Source organism: Callionymus lyra, chromosome 5, assembly GCF_982586985.1.
Source record: "Callionymus lyra chromosome 5, fCalLyr1.hap1.1, whole genome shotgun sequence".
NCBI lineage: Eukaryota > Metazoa > Chordata > Actinopteri > Syngnathiformes > Callionymidae > Callionymus > Callionymus lyra.
Window position 1 is genome coordinate 23,983,322 of NC_141822.1, and position 23,738 is coordinate 24,007,059.

At 39.0% G+C, this 23,738-nt stretch overlaps 1 protein-coding gene across 1 annotated transcript; it reads left to right on the forward strand.

Annotated features, from left to right (window-relative positions):
- On the forward strand, positions 1 to 23,409 carry abcb11b (ATP binding cassette subfamily B member 11b). Its single transcript, XM_087791544.1, has 29 exons — positions 1 to 60; positions 140 to 228; positions 312 to 330; positions 2,091 to 2,117; positions 2,180 to 2,231; positions 2,308 to 2,603; positions 2,737 to 2,824; positions 4,220 to 4,353; positions 4,418 to 4,589; positions 4,661 to 4,785; positions 5,905 to 6,079; positions 6,297 to 6,410; positions 6,475 to 6,585; positions 7,700 to 7,825; positions 8,138 to 8,341; positions 9,584 to 9,754; positions 9,841 to 10,042; positions 10,974 to 11,040; positions 11,312 to 11,432; positions 16,083 to 16,247; positions 16,564 to 16,668; positions 16,795 to 16,956; positions 17,609 to 17,812; positions 18,209 to 18,450; positions 19,195 to 19,351; positions 19,662 to 19,859; positions 20,039 to 20,245; positions 21,582 to 21,728; positions 22,006 to 23,409. Exons 2-29 carry the CDS (start codon positions 150 to 152, stop codon positions 22,204 to 22,206), a joined length of 4,071 nt encoding a protein of 1,356 aa, XP_087647670.1. The 5' UTR covers positions 1 to 60; positions 140 to 149; the 3' UTR covers positions 22,207 to 23,409.
- The last annotated feature ends 329 nt before the right edge of the window (positions 23,410 to 23,738 follow it).

A 23,738-nucleotide genomic window follows, 5' to 3' on the forward strand; every position in this document is an offset into this window, starting at 1 on the left:
CAACTGAGTCGAACAGGACAGAACGGCTCGCTGAGGATCCTGTATTTAAAAAGAAAACTTGTAAGCTGCTCTTGAAACAGAGAATCGCACATCAATCAGACACTTTTTCTTGTGAGTTTTCCCTTTTGACTTTTCCCAGATGAGCCAACATGCCGAGTGGATCAGTGAGGCTGCAGAGCATTAAGAAACTGGGCCAGGAGAACCACAGCTATGAGGAGTCCGAGGAGGGTAACGTGCCATCATCTTCTATTTTATCATGCAACCAGAAGATCCTTTCATGTAACTTTCGATTTCCCGCTTTATCTTTGCAGGACCAGCGGGTTCTTACATGTGAGTATTAACTCTCTTATGACTCGTCAGTAATGAAACAGCTCTGATGAAGTGTTGCTGTTGTTCACAACAAACCAGCTTTGACTGATTTGTTTTCTCTCTGGAGGTCAAAGAACTCTTGTCGTGCACGTGCCCGTGAGACAAATGTGTCATTACAGCAGAGAAAAAGATAATTTATGAATCATTTCTGCTTCTTCTTTTGCATAAAAGGGCAACTTAGGCAGGAATATATTTGAACAATGTATCCAAGAAAGGGGACAATGTTGCTTATGAGTCGTTTGAAAAAGTCGTCCATCAAGAGCTGTTTATTTATCTGAATTTTACAATCCAAAAAGTTTTTTTCTTGCAGCGTTTTGAGCTTTCGATGTATTTTTTACATTATTACGTATATATGAATCTATTCTTTTGTCTTAAAAATACATTACCAATAATTGAAATACATTTCATATGATTTTATTTACAATTATTTATTAAAAATGAATCCACAGAAACAGAAAAGTGATTCATCTGATTCAAATTTAAAATTCCTTTTTATGAACTCACAATAATTCAACAAACTTATTTAGATGATACAACCACCAAATTGTAATTGTAAGGATGAAATCATATTGTAAGTAAATATGTTTTTAATAAACAGGTATTTATTACTAAGATTAAATTAATTACACAAAATCTTAATAATTTGACTGATTTCTTAAATGTTTAAATGCAGATGAATAGCTTTTTTAATAGCAAAATGATTTATGTATCCATTCCCAGACTAATAAAGCGTAGAATGTAGTTTAACTTTAGATCCAATTTAATCTTTGCTTCTAAACTGGCCTCAGGGTCAAGGGTCATCGCGATGCACGTGCCGACCCTCCCTAGATAGCCTAAATAGTTCAACCTAGATATGAATAGAAACATTCAGTTCAGTCGGTGTAGTTTAACTTTGGCTAAAACTTTTGTTGACAAATGTAGATATTGGCGAAAGTTCATTTTTGGTTTTCGGCCCAAAGACTTTTTTGTCCCATTTGAGCGTCTAACTAAAGAGATCAGCTCATGCATCTGTTATATCGAGACATAACATAATTACTTTAATTGACGCGCTAGACTATCTTATGATCAAAGAAGTGGAGATTATGAAGATCATTCTTCTGAAGTAATAATAAAGATCATGACTAGATGGTTGCACAGGCGTACAGTGCAGTTGAAGGTGGACACAGCACATTAAATACAACTTTATATTTATGATTAACTATTATTTATACAAAGTAAATGTTTCATTTTTAGCAGGTCAGTCAGTTACAAACCTGTACTTTATCATGCTTTGAATTTAATTTTGTATTTTGCATTGTTTGAATAATTATATTGATGATAATTATATAAATGATCATATTTTACATTTTATTAAGATAAGAACAGAGTTATAACGCGATTTAGTTCAAAAAAACACAGTTACTGCCATTATAAAATATAACATTTTAATGTTTCTTTTTTGGTTTTGTCCTTAGCTACCTCATTTTCACTTTTTTAGGTTATGGAAAAGAAATTTAATTTCTGTGTGTCCATCATTTTGATGTCTAATTAATTCTATTATGATGTTTATTCAGTGGAAAGTCTTGATGGGTATCAAACTAATTTCAGGCTTATCTTGACATTTAATTCTCCAGTGAGAAAAAATTTTAACATCAAATTCCTGTTGAATACGCAACGTTTAGTAAAGAAGATTCAACCGTTCAAGGATTATTGCGACTTAATGTCCTCTTTCTTTCATGCAGGTCCATGACGTCAAGAGATGATGAGAAGTGAGTTAAATCTGACTCGGGGGTTGTTTGACTTCCTCTAATTTCTTCCTCCATGACAACAGATCTCAGAAGAAAACCGAAATACCTGCCATCCGAGTGGGCTTCTTTCAGCTGGTGAGTCACATGACCGCTCCGAATTCACTTTTTCAAGTGTCCAAGAGTCTTGCTGAAGCTGCGTTTGTGGCCTCAGTTCCGCTTCGCCACCAGCCGAGAGGTTCTGATGATGCTGGTGGGGAGCTTCTGTGCCATTCTGCACGGCTCGGCCCAGCCGCTCATGCTGCTGGTGTTCGGCCTGCTCACCGACACCTTCATCGAGTACGACATCGAGCTGATCGAGCTGAGCGACCCCATGAAGGAGTGCGTGAACAACACCATCCAGTGGAAGCAGAACCTCACCGACCCGGCCTGGACCACGCCGGCGCCACTGAACCAAACCGCCGGCGGCTTCATCAACAATTCAGCCGAGCACAGGGGGCGCCCGTGTGGGTAAGTGGCTGCTGAGAAATGCATGAGGCGGCCACTCACAACATCCAGTTCAGTGTTACATTTGATTTCAAAACGTGCCCAGATATGAATTCATGTGCTCATGAATCATTCATCTCTGCTTGCTGACTTTTAGGATTCTTGACATTGAATACGAAATGACCCAATTTGCCTTCTATTACGTCGGAATTGGAGCAGCTGTATTTCTGCTGGGATACTTCCAGGTCAGAGTCCCCAGACATTCCATGTTTCCCATGAGTGACTTCATTTGTAGGAGGCACTTTTATTAGGATTTTTTTTCTCACTTTTAAACGTTTTTATATTCAGTATTTCATTTTGAAAATGTATCATGTTACGAGCTGAACCTACAAGCTAGGTAAGGTTTGCTTTGTTCTTAACTTTAGTGGGAAATAAAAATGACTTAAATAGAAAAAAACAACATATAATTACAAAGGATGATATGAAAATAAATACATTTCATAACCAAATAAGACGGGAGGAAGAACAGAAAGTAAGTCCAGGTGCATTATGGGTTTTACAATTGCTGAAAGAAGCAGACATTAATGTCTTTAAAATGCAGTATAAATTCCATCCAAATGAGACCTATTTGAATTGTCAGGGAGGAATTCTGCCTCCATTTGAGTTACAATTGGTGGAAGTAGCTACGATGATTGAAATCTCTGTTAGTTAGTATGTAAGAATTATGGTTAAAATGTTATTAAAATTGCACATTGTTGAATTTTTCAGGGAGGTCTTCTGCCATCATTTGTGCCCCTTTTATTATTGGCGAATTTGCCAAAATTCTTGAAATCTCTCTTTCTTAGTGTGTAATAATTATGGTAGAAGTATCATCAAAATTGGAGTTAATTACATTTCAAAGATGGGTCTTCTGCTTCCATTTGTTACGACCCTATCAATTCTCAAAAGTAGCTAAAATTCTTGAAATCCCTTTTACTTATTATGTAATAAATCTGAATTAAATTTGATTAAATCAGACTTACTTACTTACTTACTTACATATTTGAAATTTTCAAGGGGGTCTTCTTCCTTAATTTGCCCTCTTTTAAAATCAGAAAAAGTGGCTTAAATGATTTAAATCCCTTTTTAAAATGTTTTAGATGTAATAAAATTGAAAATATTGGAATTCTCACAGAGGTCTGCTGTCCCCCCATGTAGCCCCGCTGTCAACTGAGAGGTCCGTGGTCTACATTCTAATTTTAAGGACATTTTATGGAGGGCTTAGTGAGTCTATCAGACATGAAAACAAACACACAGGCCTTCTGTTCCATATGAATAGATTGTAGACAAGCTAACATGTTCTTGCGTTTTCTGGCCCAATTTATTCAGAAGCTATAGAGTAGTCTATCAAAGTCTGACTGTCCAACAATCCATCACTAACTTATTGTTATATTGATTATTAGGGTCTAAATCATGTTATATTTAGAAAAAAAAGTGGTATTTGTCTGGGCCTCTTGACACACAAGAGCTAGCGTTTTTCTCTCCCACGTCTTCTTTCGATGGGGACTGATTGTGACCTCAACACCAAATAACCAGATGTTCTTGGCTTGATTGAAGTGTGTGTTTATCCTGCAATGCTAATGGTGTGTAATCGCGGTCAGATCTCTCTGTGGGTGACGGCAGCGGCTCGGCAGATCCAGGTCATCAGGAAAATGTACTTCAGCAAAGTGATGAGGATGGAGATCGGCTGGTTCGACTGCACGTCGGTCGGAGAGCTCAACACCCGCATGTCGGAGTGAGTGCGATCAGCCTCGGCCGTCGATCTGAGGAGCCTCTGAAAAAGTATTCGTCTGTTTTAGTGACATCAACAAAATCAACGACGCCATCGCGGATCAGGTGGCCATTTTCCTGCAGCGCTTCACCACGTTCGTGTGCGGCTTCTGCATCGGCTTCGTGAAGGGCTGGAAGTTGACGCTGGTCATCGTGGCGGCGAGCCCCATGATCGGGGTCGGGGCGGGTCTCATGGCGCTGGTGAGGCTCTCACACAACGACTCCGATCACAGATTCACAGAAGTGGCTACAGTCGAGTCTTCTTCTGCTAGTTTGTCGCTAAAATGACGGGGAAGGAACTGATGGCCTATGCCAAAGCTGGAGCTGTGGCCGACGAGGTCCTGTCGTCCATCCGGACGGTGGCGGCTTTTGGTGGCGAGATGAAGGAAGTGCAGAGGTATTGTAAAAAAAACAACCCTTTTTTTAATCTCACCAATTTCAAGTCATTGATTGAATGAAGAATTAAATCATTTCTGACCTTTTAATTTTTCCCTTTTTTCAAAGGTTATTTGTGTTAGGGAGTAAAATATGAAAACAAAACAATAATAACAATCAATCATGTTTACAAATCGCTAATAATGTATTCTTTGTTATGTTTATGTGATTCTTCAAGTCCTCTTTGCATTTGTTATTCATTCATTTCTTACATTTTAATTGAACGTGTTTTCATCACAGCATGAACTATCAAATTCTGGTGTTTTACTCTGGAGTTATCCTCTAATTTTAAACAGCAGGTTTATTTGTCTGTTTCATTATGTTTCGCAATCTCTTTTATTTTTCTTCCATCATTTGTTTTACTGCATGAATCTCTCGACCGCCTTTAAATGCAGACGTGAAACAATGTAAATTTTAATTATACTGTACATGTGGGAGAACGTTTGACCAATGTCTCAAGAAACCTGCAAGATGTGACAGCTAGAAGTTTATTCATTTTATTTTAATTATTATTTAATTACTTTTCCAAACAGATTTTGTTAACCCTGTCATCTCGGGGTCAAGGTGACGCCAATTCCCGAAAACAAATGTGTTTATGGTATTCCTTCTGTTGTCCCTGTGTCAAGGTGATGATACAAACACATTGGTTTTCGAGATTTCGGGTCACCCTGACCCTGAGGGTCACAAGGGTTAACAATTAAATTGAGTTTTATGGTTTGACTTGGATATTTACTTCTATTTACATTGTATTTTCTTACAGTTTTGACAGTTGAATCCAATTTTGTAATAGCTATTGTAACAGCCCAAAAAATATATGAATATAAACATTTAAACAATTTAACAAACTTAAAAAAAAAAAAAAAATTGCATCCAATTGTGTAATTAATATAAAAATAAAAGAGTAAAATTTTAGCAGGAACATTGCAATTCAAAATATCTAAATTACACATTGAAATATACTTTTTTTTATATATACAGTATAAATATATTTTCTGTGAATTCTAAGCTACACTTTGCATCATCATGAGATATTGATTCACCTTTTTTAAGCCGATCATCCTCTTCATCACTCGCTCCACAGATACGACAAGAACCTGATCTCGGCGCAGACCTGGGGCATCAGGAAGGGTTTGATCATGGGCTTCTTCACCGGCTACATGTGGCTGATTATCTTCCTGTGCTACGGCCTGGCCTTCTGGTACGGCTCCACGCTCGTGCTCGACACCGAGGAGTACTCGCCGGGAACACTGCTGCAGGTAACGCACTCGCTGCCGCCCACGCTGGGTGGGGTCAAAGGTGTCCGGCTCTGGCTTCGTGACTCTACTATTTAATTGGTTGTTTACGCCTGCAGTCGCAAAAAAATTATGTTTATTCTAATTAGCTTCTAATGAAAGTTCAGTCTTTCCTGGAAACACACCAGAAAATGTCATCTGAGAAGGATTGCTTCACTGACGGGTATCATCGCCTCCTCAGGTTTTCTTCGGGGTTCTCATCGCGGCCATGAATCTGGGCCAGGCCTCGCCTTGTCTGGAGGCGTTTGCTGCCGGGCGAGGCGCCGCCACCACCATCTACGAAACCATCGACAAAGTGAGAAGGACTTTGATAATTAAAGTGTCTTGCGATGGCTTTTTACTAACGCTCATACCTGCAGGAGCCCGAGATAGACTGCATGTCTGAGGCCGGATACACGCTCGACAGAGTGAAGGGAGATATTGAGTTTCACAACGTGACGTTCCACTACCCCTCTAGACCCGAAGTCAAGGTACATATATTGTTTGGTCCGTGAGTAAAGCTGCTAAATGATTGTGGTCCCTCCTGATATAAAGTTTAACACCCCTAAGTTAGAAAGTTAATCACAAGAATTGTGACATAGAAATCAGAGTTCTCAGACCAGGAACACAGCTTCGAGGTTTTAATTTTCAAACACACACAATTACATCTCTTTTTATTGTCAGTATATAATATTAATAATACTGTAACAGGCATGTCTATAATGCGGGCGGGGGTGCTGTCATAAACTGTATTGTTCAACCAGAGAATATAAAATATATTACATTTTTAATTATGAAAATAAAACATTATAAATGTCACACAGGCCTTTTATGTCAAAATTACAATCACATAAAAACCCGAAGTGAAGCCGCTAATTGTCGATACTTATTCCAATATTCTGAAAATAAAAATTCCTGTCTGTTCATAAAGGAGCTCTCAGTTTCAAGTTTTACTATTTGAAGACATAAAACTTTTATTTGGAACTTCATAATGACATAAAACACGTGGACATCCCTGAACTGTAGGAAACATTTTAGAGTGAGTTGTGGACTTCAACTTCTACATTTAAACTTTCTGCTTCTGAGAGCTTGTTTTCCAGGCCTTAACAAGAGCGAAGGAACCAGAATTTACCCGAAAAACTCCCATTAACCTCTAAGACATGATTCAAACATTTCGTATAAACTACTTTGGAAGTAAAGATCTGCTTAATTTATGAAGACATCTGTAAGTTTGCTGCTCAAAGATAATTCACATTCGTAAATATTTAACTTTGAATATTATTAATTGAAAAGGGAAATGGTAAATTTTTGATGGAATCATGAGGTGAAAGAGCAAAACGTGGTCATGCCACTGGTACGACGGGGAGGGGTTGGAGGGGGCTTTGATGGAAGAGCAAGCAGAGAATTTTTCTTTTTTTTATGAACGCTAAATATTTGAACACAAGTTAGTCAATTCAAATTAATGAGCAGAAGAAGTCATCACTGTGTGTTTCATAACTTTTCATGTAGTGTTCCTTCTCTATGACAGACTGTGATTCAAACAGTATGTTGTTTGGGTAAAAAATGGTGACCAAAATGAATCGCTGACCTCTGACGTGTCCTCAGATCCTGGATCAGCTCAGTGTTGCCGTAAAGTCAGGTGAGACCACGGCTTTTGTTGGACCGAGTGGAGCCGGGAAAAGCACGGCAGTCCAGCTCATACAGCGTTTCTACGACCCCAAACAGGGAATGGTGAGCATGTGACTCTCCTCCAATTTTCCCTCATTCCACACGTTCCGAAAACCAATCTCACAAAAGCAGAAGAAAGTGCATGATAATGTATTTCATTACTCACTTGATTGGTCTGAACAGTCTCATTTTTCACTTTTACCAAAAAGTACAGGCTTTTGCTTTCTTCTTCAAGGGATGAAAAGAGCCTCTTATCTCCACACTGGAGGTTATGAGCGGAAAAAAAAAACTCAGAGAAAATAGCGCCATTTTTTTTTAATGCACTGATGTTGATTTAATAGCTTCATCAATCAGGTACAACTCTGCATTTCTCAGGTGACTCTGGACGGTCATGACATTCGGGGGCTCAACATCCAGTGGCTTCGCTCTCTGATCGGCATTGTTGAGCAGGAGCCGGTCCTGTTCGCCACCACTATCGCCGAGAACATCCGGTATGGACGCCCCGGTGTGACGATGGATGACATCATCACAGCCACCAAAGAGGCCAATGCCTACAACTTCATCATGGACCTGCCACAGGTAAACATGGGTTCAAAACCTGAATGCAGCTGAAAATATTTTTGATTTTCTATTTAAGTTAATTTGTTTTCAAGTGAAAATAATGCTGTATATAATGAATATTGTTCCAGCTGTCATTGACTCAATATCCTGCTTTAAATTAAATAAATTTTTAGCATTTGAAATATTCTAGCTAGCAATGAGCTCATTGGTAAAACAGATGGAAGAAGCGTTACGCAATCTATCTCACAGAATGGTCAGTAAGAACAGGAGCTTGTTTACTACGTATGCAGCAGTGAGAGTCAAAGATCTTCAAATGGTTTGTGGATCCAGATGGTACCACATTCTGTACCTCTGTATTTATTTGTTACATTTTGTTTAATTTACTGCTGACAAACAGAACAACATGATGGAAGTCAATTATCCGTGGCATCATGTTGTTTCACAACATCACAATCAATGAAAACAACAGCTTCCCGTCAGTAGAAGTTGTTGCTATTTTACCTCTAACAATAAACTCCTTCTGGTCGTCTATCGGGTGAATAACTTTAAACCTGGCAACGTATTCATAACTTCCCTCTTTACATTTTCATTCATTTCAATGAACCATTTTCCTCTAGTAAGTTTCCACGTTCCATCACAACTTATATCTTCAGAGCTCAAATTTCCTCCTTTTTAGTTACCACAACCTTGCTATAGATCCACCAGGAACAAATACCTAAAAAGTACTTTTTCTGTATATTTTTGGTAAATAAAATTTTGTGTTTTACCCTCACTGACAAATGTTACAGTAAGGATGGATAATTGCTTGTTTTATTTATTTCGCTCATTTAGAATTTGGTATTTCTGGACAACCCCAAAATTAAGGCAATTTGAATCCAAAATTTGAATCTCTTTTCTCAACATGATCTGGTTAGGTTTAAAGTCCCTTAAGCGATCGTATTCGTATCGTGATTTTCCCACAAACTTCAAACAACAAGAGACAATTCCCTATGAGGTCCCCATTTAATACCAAACAAAATCCACCTCTTAATGATTTTTATTTCATGAATGTCTATCCTGATCACACATGTACTGCTTTGTTTTAAAGCGCTTACATATATTGGAATTTATGTGGTATGAGTTTGTACTACTTCAAAGTTGAGAGGGTTTTTTTTGGGGAAGAATTGTTTCTTCATTCAGTCAGAGTTGAATTTGAATTGTCTGTTGATACACCACCCAATATTTTGGGTCACTAGGAATGGTTTGGTTTTATTTTGACAGAAATTTGACACAATGGTTGGAGAGGGTGGCGGTCAAATGAGCGGCGGTCAAAAGCAGCGCATTGCTATCGCCAGAGCGTTGGTCAGGAATCCTCGTATCCTGCTGTTGGACATGGCGACGTCTGCTCTGGACAACGAGAGTGAAGCCATGGTTCAAGACGCTCTGGACAAGGTAGGAAGATCACGAGTCTACGTGCAGCTTTTTATCATCAAATACTGTGTTTCTTCTCTTCTTAACTGATGCTGATGATGACACAGGTTCGAATGGGTCGCACCACCATCTCCATCGCTCACAGACTGTCCACCATCAAGAACGCCGACGTGATCGTGGGCTTCGAGCGCGGCCGGGCGGTGGAGAAGGGCAAACACAACGAGCTTCTGGAGAGGAAGGGCGTCTACTTCACTCTGGTCACGCTGCAAAGTCAAGGAGACAAAGCTCTCAATGAGAAAGCTCGACAAAGTAGGTTCCTCGGCAAACAGAAAACTTGAAATTTAATTGAGCTGATCCGCCCTCATGGCTTTTATAACAAAGAAGGTTTGAATGTTGAATGTTTTGTTGATACCAAACAAACATTGATGTTATATTTTATATGGCAATAGGAATGATTTTTTGGCATAGAAAAAGATTTTTATCTATGGCACACAAAGGAAAACGTAACTATCGACCAGTATTCTTGGTTCATTTTCAGATAAAATAAAATACTACTTAAATATTGAAACTACAACATTTTGAAAGTAAGTGAGGACACTTGAAGATAAAAACGTAAACATTTTTTAGTATTTACTCTGTTGTTGTGTCAATTCCAGTTTACAAAATATGTATTTAACCACTTATTAGGATGAAACTTTACTGTTTACAAAGAAGCTAAGAAATACATCCAGCGTACAACGTAGACCTAATGTTATTAACCCTTCAAATACTTTACAGGTTTGTTATTTTTCTAAATTTAAATTCTTCTTTTATAGAATTGACCATCATTCACCCCAGTAAATCTGATTATCATTGAAAAAGGGTTTTGAAAATGACAGCTTTATTAATATAACTGAATCTCCTTATTCTCTGCATTTGAATAGTAATAATAATGATAGTAATCATCATTATATTATTACAGTGGTTTATAAAGGACTGTTAGGGACATTATTTGAGATTCACATTATTTAATTTAACAAAATCTTCTTTTAAACTTGCTAATTAATTAAGTTTGTCGACCTCATCCATAGTTGAGCAGAACATTTCTGGTCACTTCTTTTCACACTTGGAAAGATTTTAGTTATACTGTGACTCAGCCTGCAATAAAATGTTTCCTTAAGTTCTCATAAAACTCACTGCTGGACATAGTCCATCCACAAATGTTCACTTAAGCGGCCCTCATCCTCTTTTCCCGCTCCAGTGGCTGATGAAGACGAGTCGGAGAAGCGGAGTCTGTCCAGAGCTGGCAGCTACCGTGCCAGTTTAAGGTATTACACCAACACTCAACCAGTCGCCTCCGGCCTTTCTCCCTCACTAATTTACTTACTTGAAGTATAATTAACACGATCCTCATTGTGCATCAAAATTGGATTATTTCACGCGTCGTCTCGTTGATGAAACCGAGTGTCACTGGAGGAACCAAAGGGACTGCCTGATTAGTTTGCTTTGGCATTTGGCAGTTAGTACTTTCCCCTGCAGACATTCTTCCTACACCGTCATGCTGCACGTACACTTTCATCTTTTCGTGACTCCTTTCAGAGCCTCCATTCGTCAACGGTCTCGATCCCAGATGTCCAACCTGATTCCCGAGCCAGCCGTGGATATTGTTGGGGAAATAAAAGCCAGGGCGTATTCATCCTCCAAGACAGATGAAGCCAAGGTCAGTGTATACTTTAAACTGCAGCTCCGCTAATACAGTGAGTGTATACTTTAAACTGCGGCTCCGCTAATACAGTGAGTGTATACTTTAAACTTCAGCTCCGCTAATACAGTGAGTGTATACTTTAAACTGCAGCTCCGCTAATACAGTGAGTGTATACTTTAAACTGCAGCTCCGCTAATACAGTGAGTGTATACTTTAAACTGCAGCTCCGCTAATACAGTGAGTGTATACTTTAAACTGCAGCTCTGCTAATACAGTGAGTGTAAACTTTAAACTGCAGCTCCGCCAATACAGTGAGTGTATACTTTAAACTGCAGCTCTGCTAATACAGTGAGTGTATACTTTAAACTGCAGCTCTGCTAATACAGTGAGTGTATACTTTAAACTGCAGCTCCGCTAATACAGTGAGTGTATACTTTAAACTGCAGCTCTGCTAATACAGTGAGTGTATACTTTAAACTGCAGCTCCGCTAATACAGTGAGTGTATACTTTAAACTGCAGCTCCGCTAATACAGTGAGTGTATACTTTAAACTGCAGCTCCGCTAATACAGTGAGTGTATACTTTAAACTGCAGCTCCGCTAATACAGTGAGTGTATACTTTAAACTGCAGCTCCGCTAATACAGTGAGTGTATACTTTAAACTGCAGCTCCGCTAATACAGTGAGTGTATACTTTAAACTGCAGCTCCGCTAATACAGTGAGTGTATACTTTAAACTGCAGCTCCGCTAATGCAGTGAGTGTATACTTTAAACTGCAGCTCCGCTAATACAGTGAGTGTATACTTTAAACTGCAGCTCCGCTAATACAGTGAGTGTATACTTTAAACTGCAGCTCCGCTAATACAGTGAGTGTATACTTTAAACTGCAGCTCCGCTAATACAGTGAGTGTATACTTTAAACTGCAGCTCCGCTAATACAGTGAGTGTATACTTTAAACTGCAGCTCCGCTAATACAGTGAGTGTATACTTTAAACTGCAGCTCCGCTAATACAGTGAGTGTATACTTTAAACTGCAGCTCCGCTAATACAGTGAGTGTATACTTTAAACTGCAGCTCCGCTAATGCAGTGAGTGTATACTTTAAACTGCAGCTCCGCTAATACAGTGAGTGTATACTTTAAACTGCAGCTCCGCTAATACAGTGAGTGTATACTTTAAACTGCAGCTCCGCTAATACAGTGAGTGTATACTTTAAACTGCAGCTCCGCTAATACAGTGAGTGTATACTTTAAACTGCAGCTCCGCTAATACAGTGAGTGTATACTTTAAACTGCAGCTCCGCTAATACAGTGAGTGTATACTTTAAACTGCAGCTCCGCTAATACAGTGAGTGTATACTTTAAACTTCAGCTCCGCTAATACAGTGAGTGTATACTTTAAACTGCAGCTCCGCTAATACAGTGAGTGTATACTTTAAACTGCAGCTCCGCTAATACAGTGAGTGTATACTTTAAACTGCAGCTCCGCTAATACAGTGAGTGTATACTTTAAACTGCAGCTCCGCTAATACAGTGAGTGTATACTTTAAACTGCAGCTCTGCCAATACAGTGAGTGTATACTTTAAACTGCAGCTCTGCTAATACAGTGAGTGTATACTTTAAACTGCAGCTCTGCTAATACAGTGAGTGTATACTTTAAACTGCAGCTCTGCTAATACAGTGAGTGTAAACTTTAAACTGCAGCTCCGCCAATACAGTGAGTGTATACTTTAAACTGCAGCTCTGCTAATACAGTGAGTGTATACTTTAAACTGCAGCTCTGCTAATACAGTGAGTGTATACTTTAAACTGCAGCTCCGCTAATACAGTGAGTGTATACTTTAAACTGCAGCTCTGCTAATACAGTGAGTGTATACTTTAAACTGCAGCTCCGCTAATACAGTGAGTGTATACTTTAAACTGCAGCTCCGCTAATACAGTGAGTGTATACTTTAAACTGCAGCTCCGCTAATACAGTGAGTGTATACTTTAAACTGCAGCTCCGCTAATACAGTGAGTGTATACTTTAAACTGCAGCTCCGCTAATACAGTGAGTGTATACTTTAAACTGCAGCTCCGCTAATACAGTGAGTGTATACTTTAAACTGCAGCTCCGCTAATACAGTGAGTGTATACTTTAAACTGCAGCTCCGCTAATGCAGTGAGTGTATACTTTAAACTGCAGCTCCGCTAATACAGTGAGTGTATACTTTAAACTGCAGCTCCGCTAATACAGTGAGTGTATACTTTAAACTGCAGCTCCGCTAATACAGTGAGTGTATACTTTAAACTGCAGCTCCGCTAATACAGTGAGTGTATACTTTAAACTGCAGCTCCGCTAATACAGTGAGTGTATACTTTAAACTGCAGCTCCGCTAATACAGTGAGTGTATACTTTAAACTGCAGCTCCGCTAATACAGTGAGTGTATACTTTAAACTGCAGCTCCGCTAATACAGTGAGTGTATACTTTAAACTGCAGCTCCGCTAATGCAGTGAGTGTATACTTTAAACTGCAGCTCCGCTAATACAGTGAGTGTATACTTTAAACTGCAGCTCCGCTAATACAGTGAGTGTATACTTTAAACTGCAGCTCCGCTAATACAGTGAGTGTATACTTTAAACTGCAGCTCCGCTAATACAGTGAGTGTATACTTTAAACTGCAGCTCCGCTAATACAGTGAGTGTATACTTTAAACTTCAGCTCCGCTAATACAGTGAGTGTATACTTTAAACTGCAGCTCCGCTAATACAGTGAGTGTATACTTTAAACTGCAGCTCCGCTAATACAGTGAGTGTATACTTTAAACTTCAGCTCCGCTAATACAGTGAGTGTATACTTTAAACTGCAGCTCCGCTAATACAGTGAGTGTATACTTTAAACTGCAGCTCCGCTAATACAGTGAGTGTATACTTTAAACTGCAGCTCCGCTAATACAGTGAGTGTATACTTTAAACTGCAGCTCCGCTAATACAGTGAGTGTATACTTTAAACTGCAGCTCCGCTAATACAGTGAGTGTATACTTTAAACTTCAGCTCCGCTAATACAGTGAGTGTATACTTTAAACTGCAGCTCCGCTAATACAGTGAGTGTATACTTTAAACTGCAGCTCCGCTAATACAGTGAGTGTATACTTTAAACTGCAGCTCCGCTAATACAGTGAGTATATACTTCAAACTGCAGCTCCGTTAATACAGTGAGTGTTTATTGTAAACTGCAGTTTTGGTAATACAGTGAGTGTAAACTTTAAACTGCAGTTTCGCTAATACAGTGAGTGTATACTTTAAACTGCATTTCCGCTAATACAGTGAGTGTATACTTTAAACTGCAGCTCCGCTAATACAGTGAGTGTATACTTTTAACTGCAGCTTTGTTAATACAGTGAGTGTATACTTTAAACTGCAGCTCCGCTAATACAGTGAGTGTATACTTTAAACTGCAGCTTCGTTAATACAGTGAGTGTATACTTTAAACTGCAGCTCCGCTAATACAGTGAGTGTATACTTTAAACTGCAGCTTCGTTAATACAGTGAGTGTATACTTTAAACTGCAGCTCCGCTAATACAGTGAGTGTATACTTTAAACTGCAGTTCCGCTAATACAGTGAGTTTATACTTTAAACTGCAGTTTTGGTAATACAGTGAGTGTATACTTTAAACTGCAGCTCCGCTAATACAGTGAGTGTATACTTTAAACTGCAGCTTCGTTAATACAGTGAGTGTATACTTTAAACTGCAGCTCCGCTAATACAGTGAGTGTATACTTTAAACTGCAGTTCCGCTAATACAGTGAGTTTATACTTTAAACTGCAGTTTTGGTAATACAGTGAGTGTATACTTTAAACTGCAGCTCCGCTAATACAGTGAGTGTATACTTTAAACTGCAGTTTCGCTAAGACAGTGAGTATATAATTTAAACTGCAGATCCGCTAATACTGTAAGTGTATACTTTAAACTTCAGTTTTTCTAATACAGTAAGTGTATACTTTAAACTGCAGTTTCGCTAATACAGTGAGTTTATACTTTAAACTGCAGCTCCACTAATACAGTGAGTGTATACTTTAAACTGCAGTTTCGCTAATACAGTGAGTGTATACTTTAAACTGCAGAAAAAAAACAGCAACACACTTTTATACACTTTTATATACTTTTCCCAGACAGGCAATAACGTATTCACAGTTCTCTCTTATTCAAACACCGAACCTAAAGTTCAAACTTTCGCAGATTTAAAAAGTATGTTATTGGTAAATGAAATCCAAGATCAAAACCTGTTTTCAAGCCCAAATATTTTTAACAAATTTAATTTTAATAAAAAATCTACAAGGTTTAACACATTAGAAATTGTTGTGTATTTCAGAGTTCCTCTGCCTTTTGGGTGCGACCGCAGACGCTTTTTCCTTGCAGTTAGTTTCATACACATTACTGTTTTTTTTCCGGCCATAAAAACTTGGTTTGAACTTAAAAGCTTAAAACTTGGTTTTGGGTTGAAAACTTGCAAAACATACAGCAATGCTAGCGATTGAACATTTATGCAAAACTGGCTAGCTTAACACATTCTGTACTCTCTAAACTAACCAGGACACACACGTTTATACTGTACGCTGTAAAAAAAAAAAAGGCCGCGATTGTTGAACTGTTTAATTGTATTAATGGTATCTATCAAAGGTCTTGGAGGAGGAGGAGGAGGAAGAAGTCGAACCAGCACCTGTGGCCAGAATCCTGAAGTACAACATACCCGAGTGGCCGTACATGCTGATCGGATCATTGGGCGCTGCTGTGAATGGAGGCGTCAATCCCGTTTACTCGCTGCTCTTCAGTCAGATCTTGGCTGTGAGTTCATTTTTTTTCTTTGATTCTTTTGTTTTTCAGGCATAACAGTATTGTAAAAGTCTGAATGGCTATTTTTTTGCTAAAAAAACAAACATCTTTTGGTATCAACAAAATACATTTTGTAACCATACCACATTTAAATTACATTTCTTCTGAAATTCAGTATCCAGACTACATCTATACCCTTTTTTAAAGCTCTGGATAGGTTTAATTCTGGTTTAGAGTCAGAGTTCTGCATGACTATGTCAATCCTGCATGTTAAGATAAACGAAACGCTATTTAATTGAACGACTAAAAGTAAAAAATTGTTGTGCAGACATTTTCTATCCCGGATGCCGTACAACAGAAAAGAGAGATTGACGGCATCTGTTTGTTCTTCGTTATGGTCGGCGTCGTGTCCTTCTTCACTCAGATGCTGCAGGTAAAAATATGAAAACGCTTCGTTTCAAAGAGCAGATATGATCATGTTTACCTGCTGCAGAGTCGCTCTTGACACAAACAAATCGAGGTTGTGCGTCTCTCCTCTTTTTTTGCTCCACGTTGCCAGGGTTACTCCTTCTCCAAATCCGGGGAGCTGTTGACCCGCAGGTTACGACGACTGGGCTTCCACGCCATGCTGGGCCAAGAGATCGGCTGGTTCGACGACCACAGGAACAGTCCGGGAGCTCTGACCACACGCTTGGCAACCGACGCCTCACAAGTGCAGGGAGTGAGTCTCAGCGACCGCTTTTTACTCTTCCGTGATTGACATAAATTGATTAATATATGAAGATCAAAGAAGGGTTTATTCACAAAAGATCTAAAAAAAGAAGAACAATTTTCATACTGTTATTATTTTTTAGGAAAAGGTCACCGGTTTGAATCCAGATTCTTCCTGTCTAGAGTTGATTTTCAGGGAGACCCTCCAGTTTTCTCCCAGAGTCAGTTTTTCAATTGATTGTATTTTTTAGTAATGAAATTGTGCCCCACAACAACAACAACAGACTGCAGCCACGATTGATCTTTTAATGGGATTAAATGGTGGAAACATGATTAATTGAAAATAGACCCAAATAGTTAGTGGTTTTATTTTAATAACGATAATGAAAAATAGCTAATCATTTCTGGTTATATGAATAGAACAGTGGTCCACTAATATCATGATCTTTTGACTAATAAGTAAAAATGAAACAGAATAAAGTGAATAAAAAGAGTGTTATCGGTTGCAAAACCAAAGATCGATAGCTCATAAATATATCGTCTTTAAGGATTCAGCTGCAATCAATCATCTTCTCAGTTTATGTCAGCCGCTGCCGGCCGACTCATCCATATTATTGACAGCATCTCTACTCTTCCGCTCCCTTCTCTCCGGACGTCTGAAGGCCACAGGCTCTCAGATCGGCATGATCGTCAACTCTCTGACCAACATCGGCGTCGCCATCCTCATGTCCTTCTACTTCAGCTGGAAGCTCACCCTCCTCATCCTCTGCTTCCTGCCCTTCATCGCCCTGTCAGGAGGCTTCCAGGCCAAGATGCTCACCGGCTTTGCCAAGCAGGACAAGCAGGCGATGGAAACTGCCGGACGGGTCAGACATCTTTGTTCCTATTCTGACTTGATGAGAGTATTGGTGATCATCTAATAACCTGAAGCTATTTTTAAATGATCCTGAGGGCAGATGTATTCTAGCATTATTAAGGATTTCTTTCATGCATAACTGATAAAACAAGAAGTTATTACCAAAACATCTAGAAGAGATGAAAAGGCAATAATCTCTGCAAGCAGAAACGATTAAATGTCAGCTGAAAATAACGTTTAAATTAGAAAGGTATTTTTAAGTTCTGAATACTATGTTGTTTTATTACACTTGACTATCGTTTTACTTACTTAAATATCCTATAAAGGCTTTTAAAACTTTTATTTCTCCGGTTGTTGGGAGAAAATTCTTCGATAAAAACATGTTTTTTTCATCCACCGTGGTTAGATTTCAGGCGAAGCCTTGAACAACATCCGCACAATCGCTGGCCTTGGAAAGGAGAGGAAATTTGTGGAGATGTATTTCGCTCAGCTGGAACTTCCATATCAATCAGCCCTGAAGAAGGCCAACGTATACGGAGGTTGCTACGGTTTCGCGCAGTGCATCGTCTTCCTCACCAACTCCGCCTCCTACAGGTTTGGAGGTTACTTGGTGCGACAGGAAGGGCTTCACTTCAGCCTGGTGTTCAGGTGAGACACGAGATGCTTTCACACTTTTATTTAAACTAAAATAATATATATTTTTCTTGGTTGAATGGAGCGAAACCAGAGAGCAGGTGACAAATATTGTCTAGTATAGTAAGTCCAAAACTCAAGCAACAAGATTCCACAATCACATAAACAATAAAGAGACCAATATCTCACAAAATGTCCAAAAACCAAAAATTTCCATCGAACCGGAGAATAAAACCGAAAACAAAGGAAAGAACAGAAAATATAATGTGCAGGTCAAAAACATTTGCAAGGAACACAACTTAAATACCCAGGATCTGGGGCAAGAATACAAGGAAAACTTGGAACATAAAACTGAAAATGATGTGTGCATCTTTTTCATCTGGGATGTCAAAAAGCTTAAAAAGTACCAAGATGTTGAACATTTTTTCAAGTCAAACCTCTATCCTCCTCATAAATCTTCTCCTTCTGTTGATGAATTCATTAATGACTCGCACGTATATCTTTGTCAGATGTGGCTGAGAGATGAGTCGCCCTTTGACCTCGGTTGACGCAGAAGCGTGTAAATTCATATTTTAATTTAATAGTTTCAGTGTTCTTGCAGAGGCTCGTTTATCCAGGCGATTGTAAATCGAGGAAGACATCCGACCTTTAATCCCATCTTCACTCCATTCATCAACCATCGTTGCCTTATTGAAATTCTCTCATTACTCGTCCCGAGTTTTCCCTGAAATATTTCGCTAAAGATGGATGATTTCCCAGGGTCATCTCAGCCATAGTGACCAGTGGCACAGCGCTGGGCAGAGCTTCTTCTTACACCCCGGACTACGCCAAGGCCAAGATCTCGGCGGCGCGATTCTTCCAGCTGTTGGACCGAGTTCCCAAGATCAGTGTCTACAGCGACAAGGGGGAAAAATGGGTGAGTTCTCAGAATTGCTGGTTTTCCCCTTGGTTGCCACTTTGCATCAGTCATGTTGGTGACTTCAAGACGAAAACTAAAGACAAGAGAAGGTCATTTGTCCGCGGATAATGTGTATCTGTGGAGCACAGAGCTTTGTAAAAACTGCACCAGTTGACCAACATGTCAACTTCATTTTGACTCCAGACAAATTGGGAGCAGCAGTCGAGCCTCCCTGTGTCCAAACCAACTAGCTTCTAAACCGCCGCATACTTTAGACTGCTTATATCTAAGCGCTGGCCTTTGACCCTCTTTATCTGCTGTTTTTCAGGAAAACTTCCAAGGGAAAATCGAGTTCATCGACTGCAAGTTCACTTACCCTACACGCCCTGACATCCAGGTCCTGAACGGGCTCAATGTGTCAGTAAAACCGGGTCAGACTCTGGCCTTTGTGGGCAGTAGCGGCTGCGGGAAGAGCACCAGTGTTCAGCTGCTGGAAAGGTTCTATGATCCGGACCAGGGTCGAGTGGTGAGTGCTAAATGTTGTCATAACAGACCAGGCAGTAGAAGCTTAGACTATTTCGACTCTTTCTGGAGAATGCAAATAAAGTAGTTAACGGTCACAGGCACAGTTCAAATGATTCAAATCTAGTTTCAGCAAAAAAAAATATGAGCCCCCACTTACGGTTTAATCAATGCTTCCTGTAGCTGATTGATGGCCATGACTCCACAAGGGTCAGCGTGCCCTTTCTGCGCGCCAAGATTGGCATCGTCTCCCAGGAACCCATCCTGTTCGACTGCAGCATCGGCGAGAACATCAAGTACGGAGACAACAGTCGGGAAATCAGCATGAATGAGGTCATCTCCGCCGCCAAGAAAGCCCAGCTTCATGACTTTGTCATGTCACTTCCTGAGGTAGGACGGGACATCACACATTATGAGATAGTATAGAAGGAAGGTACACACACAAGACCTGCATATTTTATGACGTAGTATAAAAGAAAACATGGCTTTAATGACGTGCCAAATTATATATGTGATTATTTGAGGGACCATCAAATCGAAGGGATGAAGGAGTCAAGTTTTAATATAATTGAAAAGAAATTAAGTTTCAAATAACAGATAAAAACGAAATAATATGAGGTAAGTAAGGATATCAACAAATATAACAACATATTAGCAAAAATAGTTGATTAGATTGTATATTGTGTCTTTGGTTTAATACTTTATAGAAAGATTTCAAATGATATAAGTGTGATACATAAAGTCGCTTATATTAAAACACCACAAAAGCTTGTCAAAATGACTTCAAAAAGTTATATTTAGGTTTCAACAATTAATGGTAAGTATATACACAAATATTTCAAGTTAGCGTATTTGATTCACTGAAATGTTTACTTTAAATATCGCTTGAATTTTATCACTGTGGAACTTAATAAAGCATATTTATTCAAGGTCAAGAATTTCACATTATTCACATGTTTAACATCAACCTGTAATCCCTTTGATCGCTTTTGATTCACTATAGATTTTCCTGTTGATGTCTTTGTTGATGTTGGATGAGAATCTGAACATCTAGAAGTAGTACACTTAGAAAAATCTTAAAGGAAATGAAGAAGCACGGTGGTTCTGTGAATTCATCAGAATAAATTATGGAAGGATGTTATAAACGCCAGCAGCATCTGTTAGGTGGGCTCAAGACTGTTTGGTCCTGAAGTGCAAAACACACCTACAGAACCACTTAACAAATGATCATCACACTACTTAATGCAGCATAAATTAACTCTATCGTTTTTCTTTTTTTTCTTTTCATGAAAAAATACTATTTTACTGAGCCAAGATGTGATCACAGCGCATCAGTATATTGTATCTTTAAATGAAATAATCTTCTCTCTCATTTAATTCTAGGTATAAAGTGAAAAAATATCTTAACCAATATTTTTTTAATATTGATTACTGGTCTGCACATGTTAATCTGTGATCCTTAGATCATTAAATACTTTGTCTACAGATAAAGTTTGACTTTTAATGACAATAATCTTTGGAAAAAACAACAATATGAATTATGCATGTGACCTCGGTTCTATGAATCACTGAATATATGCTCATTGGATTCCCAAATAACTTGAAACGATCAGAACAAATACATCTGTGAGAATATGAATTCTTTTTACCCAGGTTTCGAGTCAGTTGTGTTTATTTTGTGTTGACTGTGATTCTGCTGAACTCGTTTCCTCGCTCCTTCTCTCAGAAATATGACACCAACGTAGGCGCTCAGGGCTCGCAGCTTTCTCGTGGACAGAAGCAGCGCATCGCCATCGCCAGGGCGATCATCCGTGACCCCAAAATCCTGCTCCTCGACGAGGCCACGTCTGCTCTGGACACGGAAAGCGAAAAGGTACAACAACAAGAAGCACTCTCTTATATTAAGTTTGATAATTGCAGACCGTAGATAAGTACTTAATGATCATCACTCGTCATGGACGTAATTATGAGCAGCAGCTTTTAGCAACATTCCAGGAAAAGCTTTATCAAAGATAAATGCAGTCGGATGGCTGTAGCGTTTGAGCACCAACCTGTAATAATGATAGTTAGTAGTAATCAAAGTAATCATTGAACGTGGTTTAAGAGCAGAGAATGTTCGGGTCATCTCCATTATTCTGTTTGACCCTCAGACCGTGCAAGAGGCGCTGGACAAAGCCAGAGAGGGACGCACCTGTATCGTCATCGCCCATCGTCTGTCCACCGTCCAGAACTCGGACATCATCGCTGTCATGTCGCGAGGCTACGTGATCGAGAAAGGAACGCACGACTATCTCATGGGGCTTAAAGGGGCGTACTACAAGCTGGTGACCACGGGAGCGCCGATCAGTTAACTTTTTTCAAACTTGATGCGAACATCTGGGTTTGGATTAAGCAAGTTGAATTATTTATTCAGGTGTTATCTCACCATGATGCAAACATGAGCCAAAATCATGGACGGTGGAAGTCTGACATGTTGTTGTTGAGAGCGTGAATGTTTGCTAGGAAGAGGGTTGGAATTGGTGGACTGCTAGCATTAACCTTCCCTAGCAAGACAGCCTGCTTCCAGATGTTTTGACCTTTTATTTTTCTTTGATCTTATCAGTGCTCTTCATGCTGCGCTACACCAGGCAGCTGTCCTCAGGTAATTGAGTTCCTCAACCAATCTAAATGTAAAGTGGAAAACGATAAATCAGTCTTACATTATTTTAAGCTATTATACGCTACTATATTTTAACAGACTTTCTCTCTGACAAACGAAACGATGATAATTAATTTAGATATTGTTAAGAAAGTCTCATATAGGAACATTTTAGAAATACCTACAAAAGCACTGACACTGTGCATACATACGCCAAGGAGCTCATTTCAAAATGTAATGTTAACCTTTAGGTATGTTGATGGCATGAACCTATTAACTGCTCGTTTAGAAAGTCATTTTTCATGTTTATTTTGGATTTCTTTAGCTAGTTCTGAACAGAGCTGTTCTCTAACTGTGGTTAAAAGCCATTGAACGTAAACAACGGATCCTTCAAAACATACCTTAATCCAGACCAACTCCTGAACATCATCCACGTGTATTTATGTTGTTCTTTCCCCATTTCCATTATTTACAGGAGCTTTGTATTGAAAATATCTTTTATTTTATTTTGCTAAAAGACATATGAATAAATGCTAATGGACGAGCATTACAGGATTTGAATCCTATTTACCTTATATTGTAACTATGAAGGGTTTTTGTATCGAGCGTAAAAGTAAATATTGTCTTATAATTAATGTTTTTGCAAATGTCTCTCGAAAGTCAAGCCTCAAGTGTCCGGTGATAATTCATCAAATCTCCGATATGAAAATGAACGTTATTTTTAGAGATGAAGGAACTGTAGCTGACATCGTCGTTGGGTTCGGAGGCTTTTTTTTGGTATTTTATTTTTAAATTCATTTTCTTGCTGTGAGCGAGATGAGAAAGTTGATACAGCTTTCATGTTGTTATGCTAATAAGCGGCTTCCAGCCGGCGATTCGCTTTGGTGAAGATGGGAACTGAGAAGATGAGGGGGGGCCGTGGGGGGGAAAAACTGCCTCATTCGCTAAGTTATAGCAAAGAAACGTGAAGTCAAGAAGATAAAATTAATGACTTAAAACAACAGTGTTGCGCTCACATGTTTCCTCAAGCTAAACTGTTGTCACCCTGACATGTCTTTTATGTCAGTTAGTTTTGTATCGTCAAGCCATTAATTAAACTATTCAACAGCATGTTTTTACTGACCAATATAATAAACTGTCAACATTTTCTTCTAAAACAACCTTTTGAGTGTTTTTTTGTTTTTTCCGTTGTTAAATCACACAATTAACGTCTAATCTGCACTCAGGTGGCGAGTGAAGGAAAAA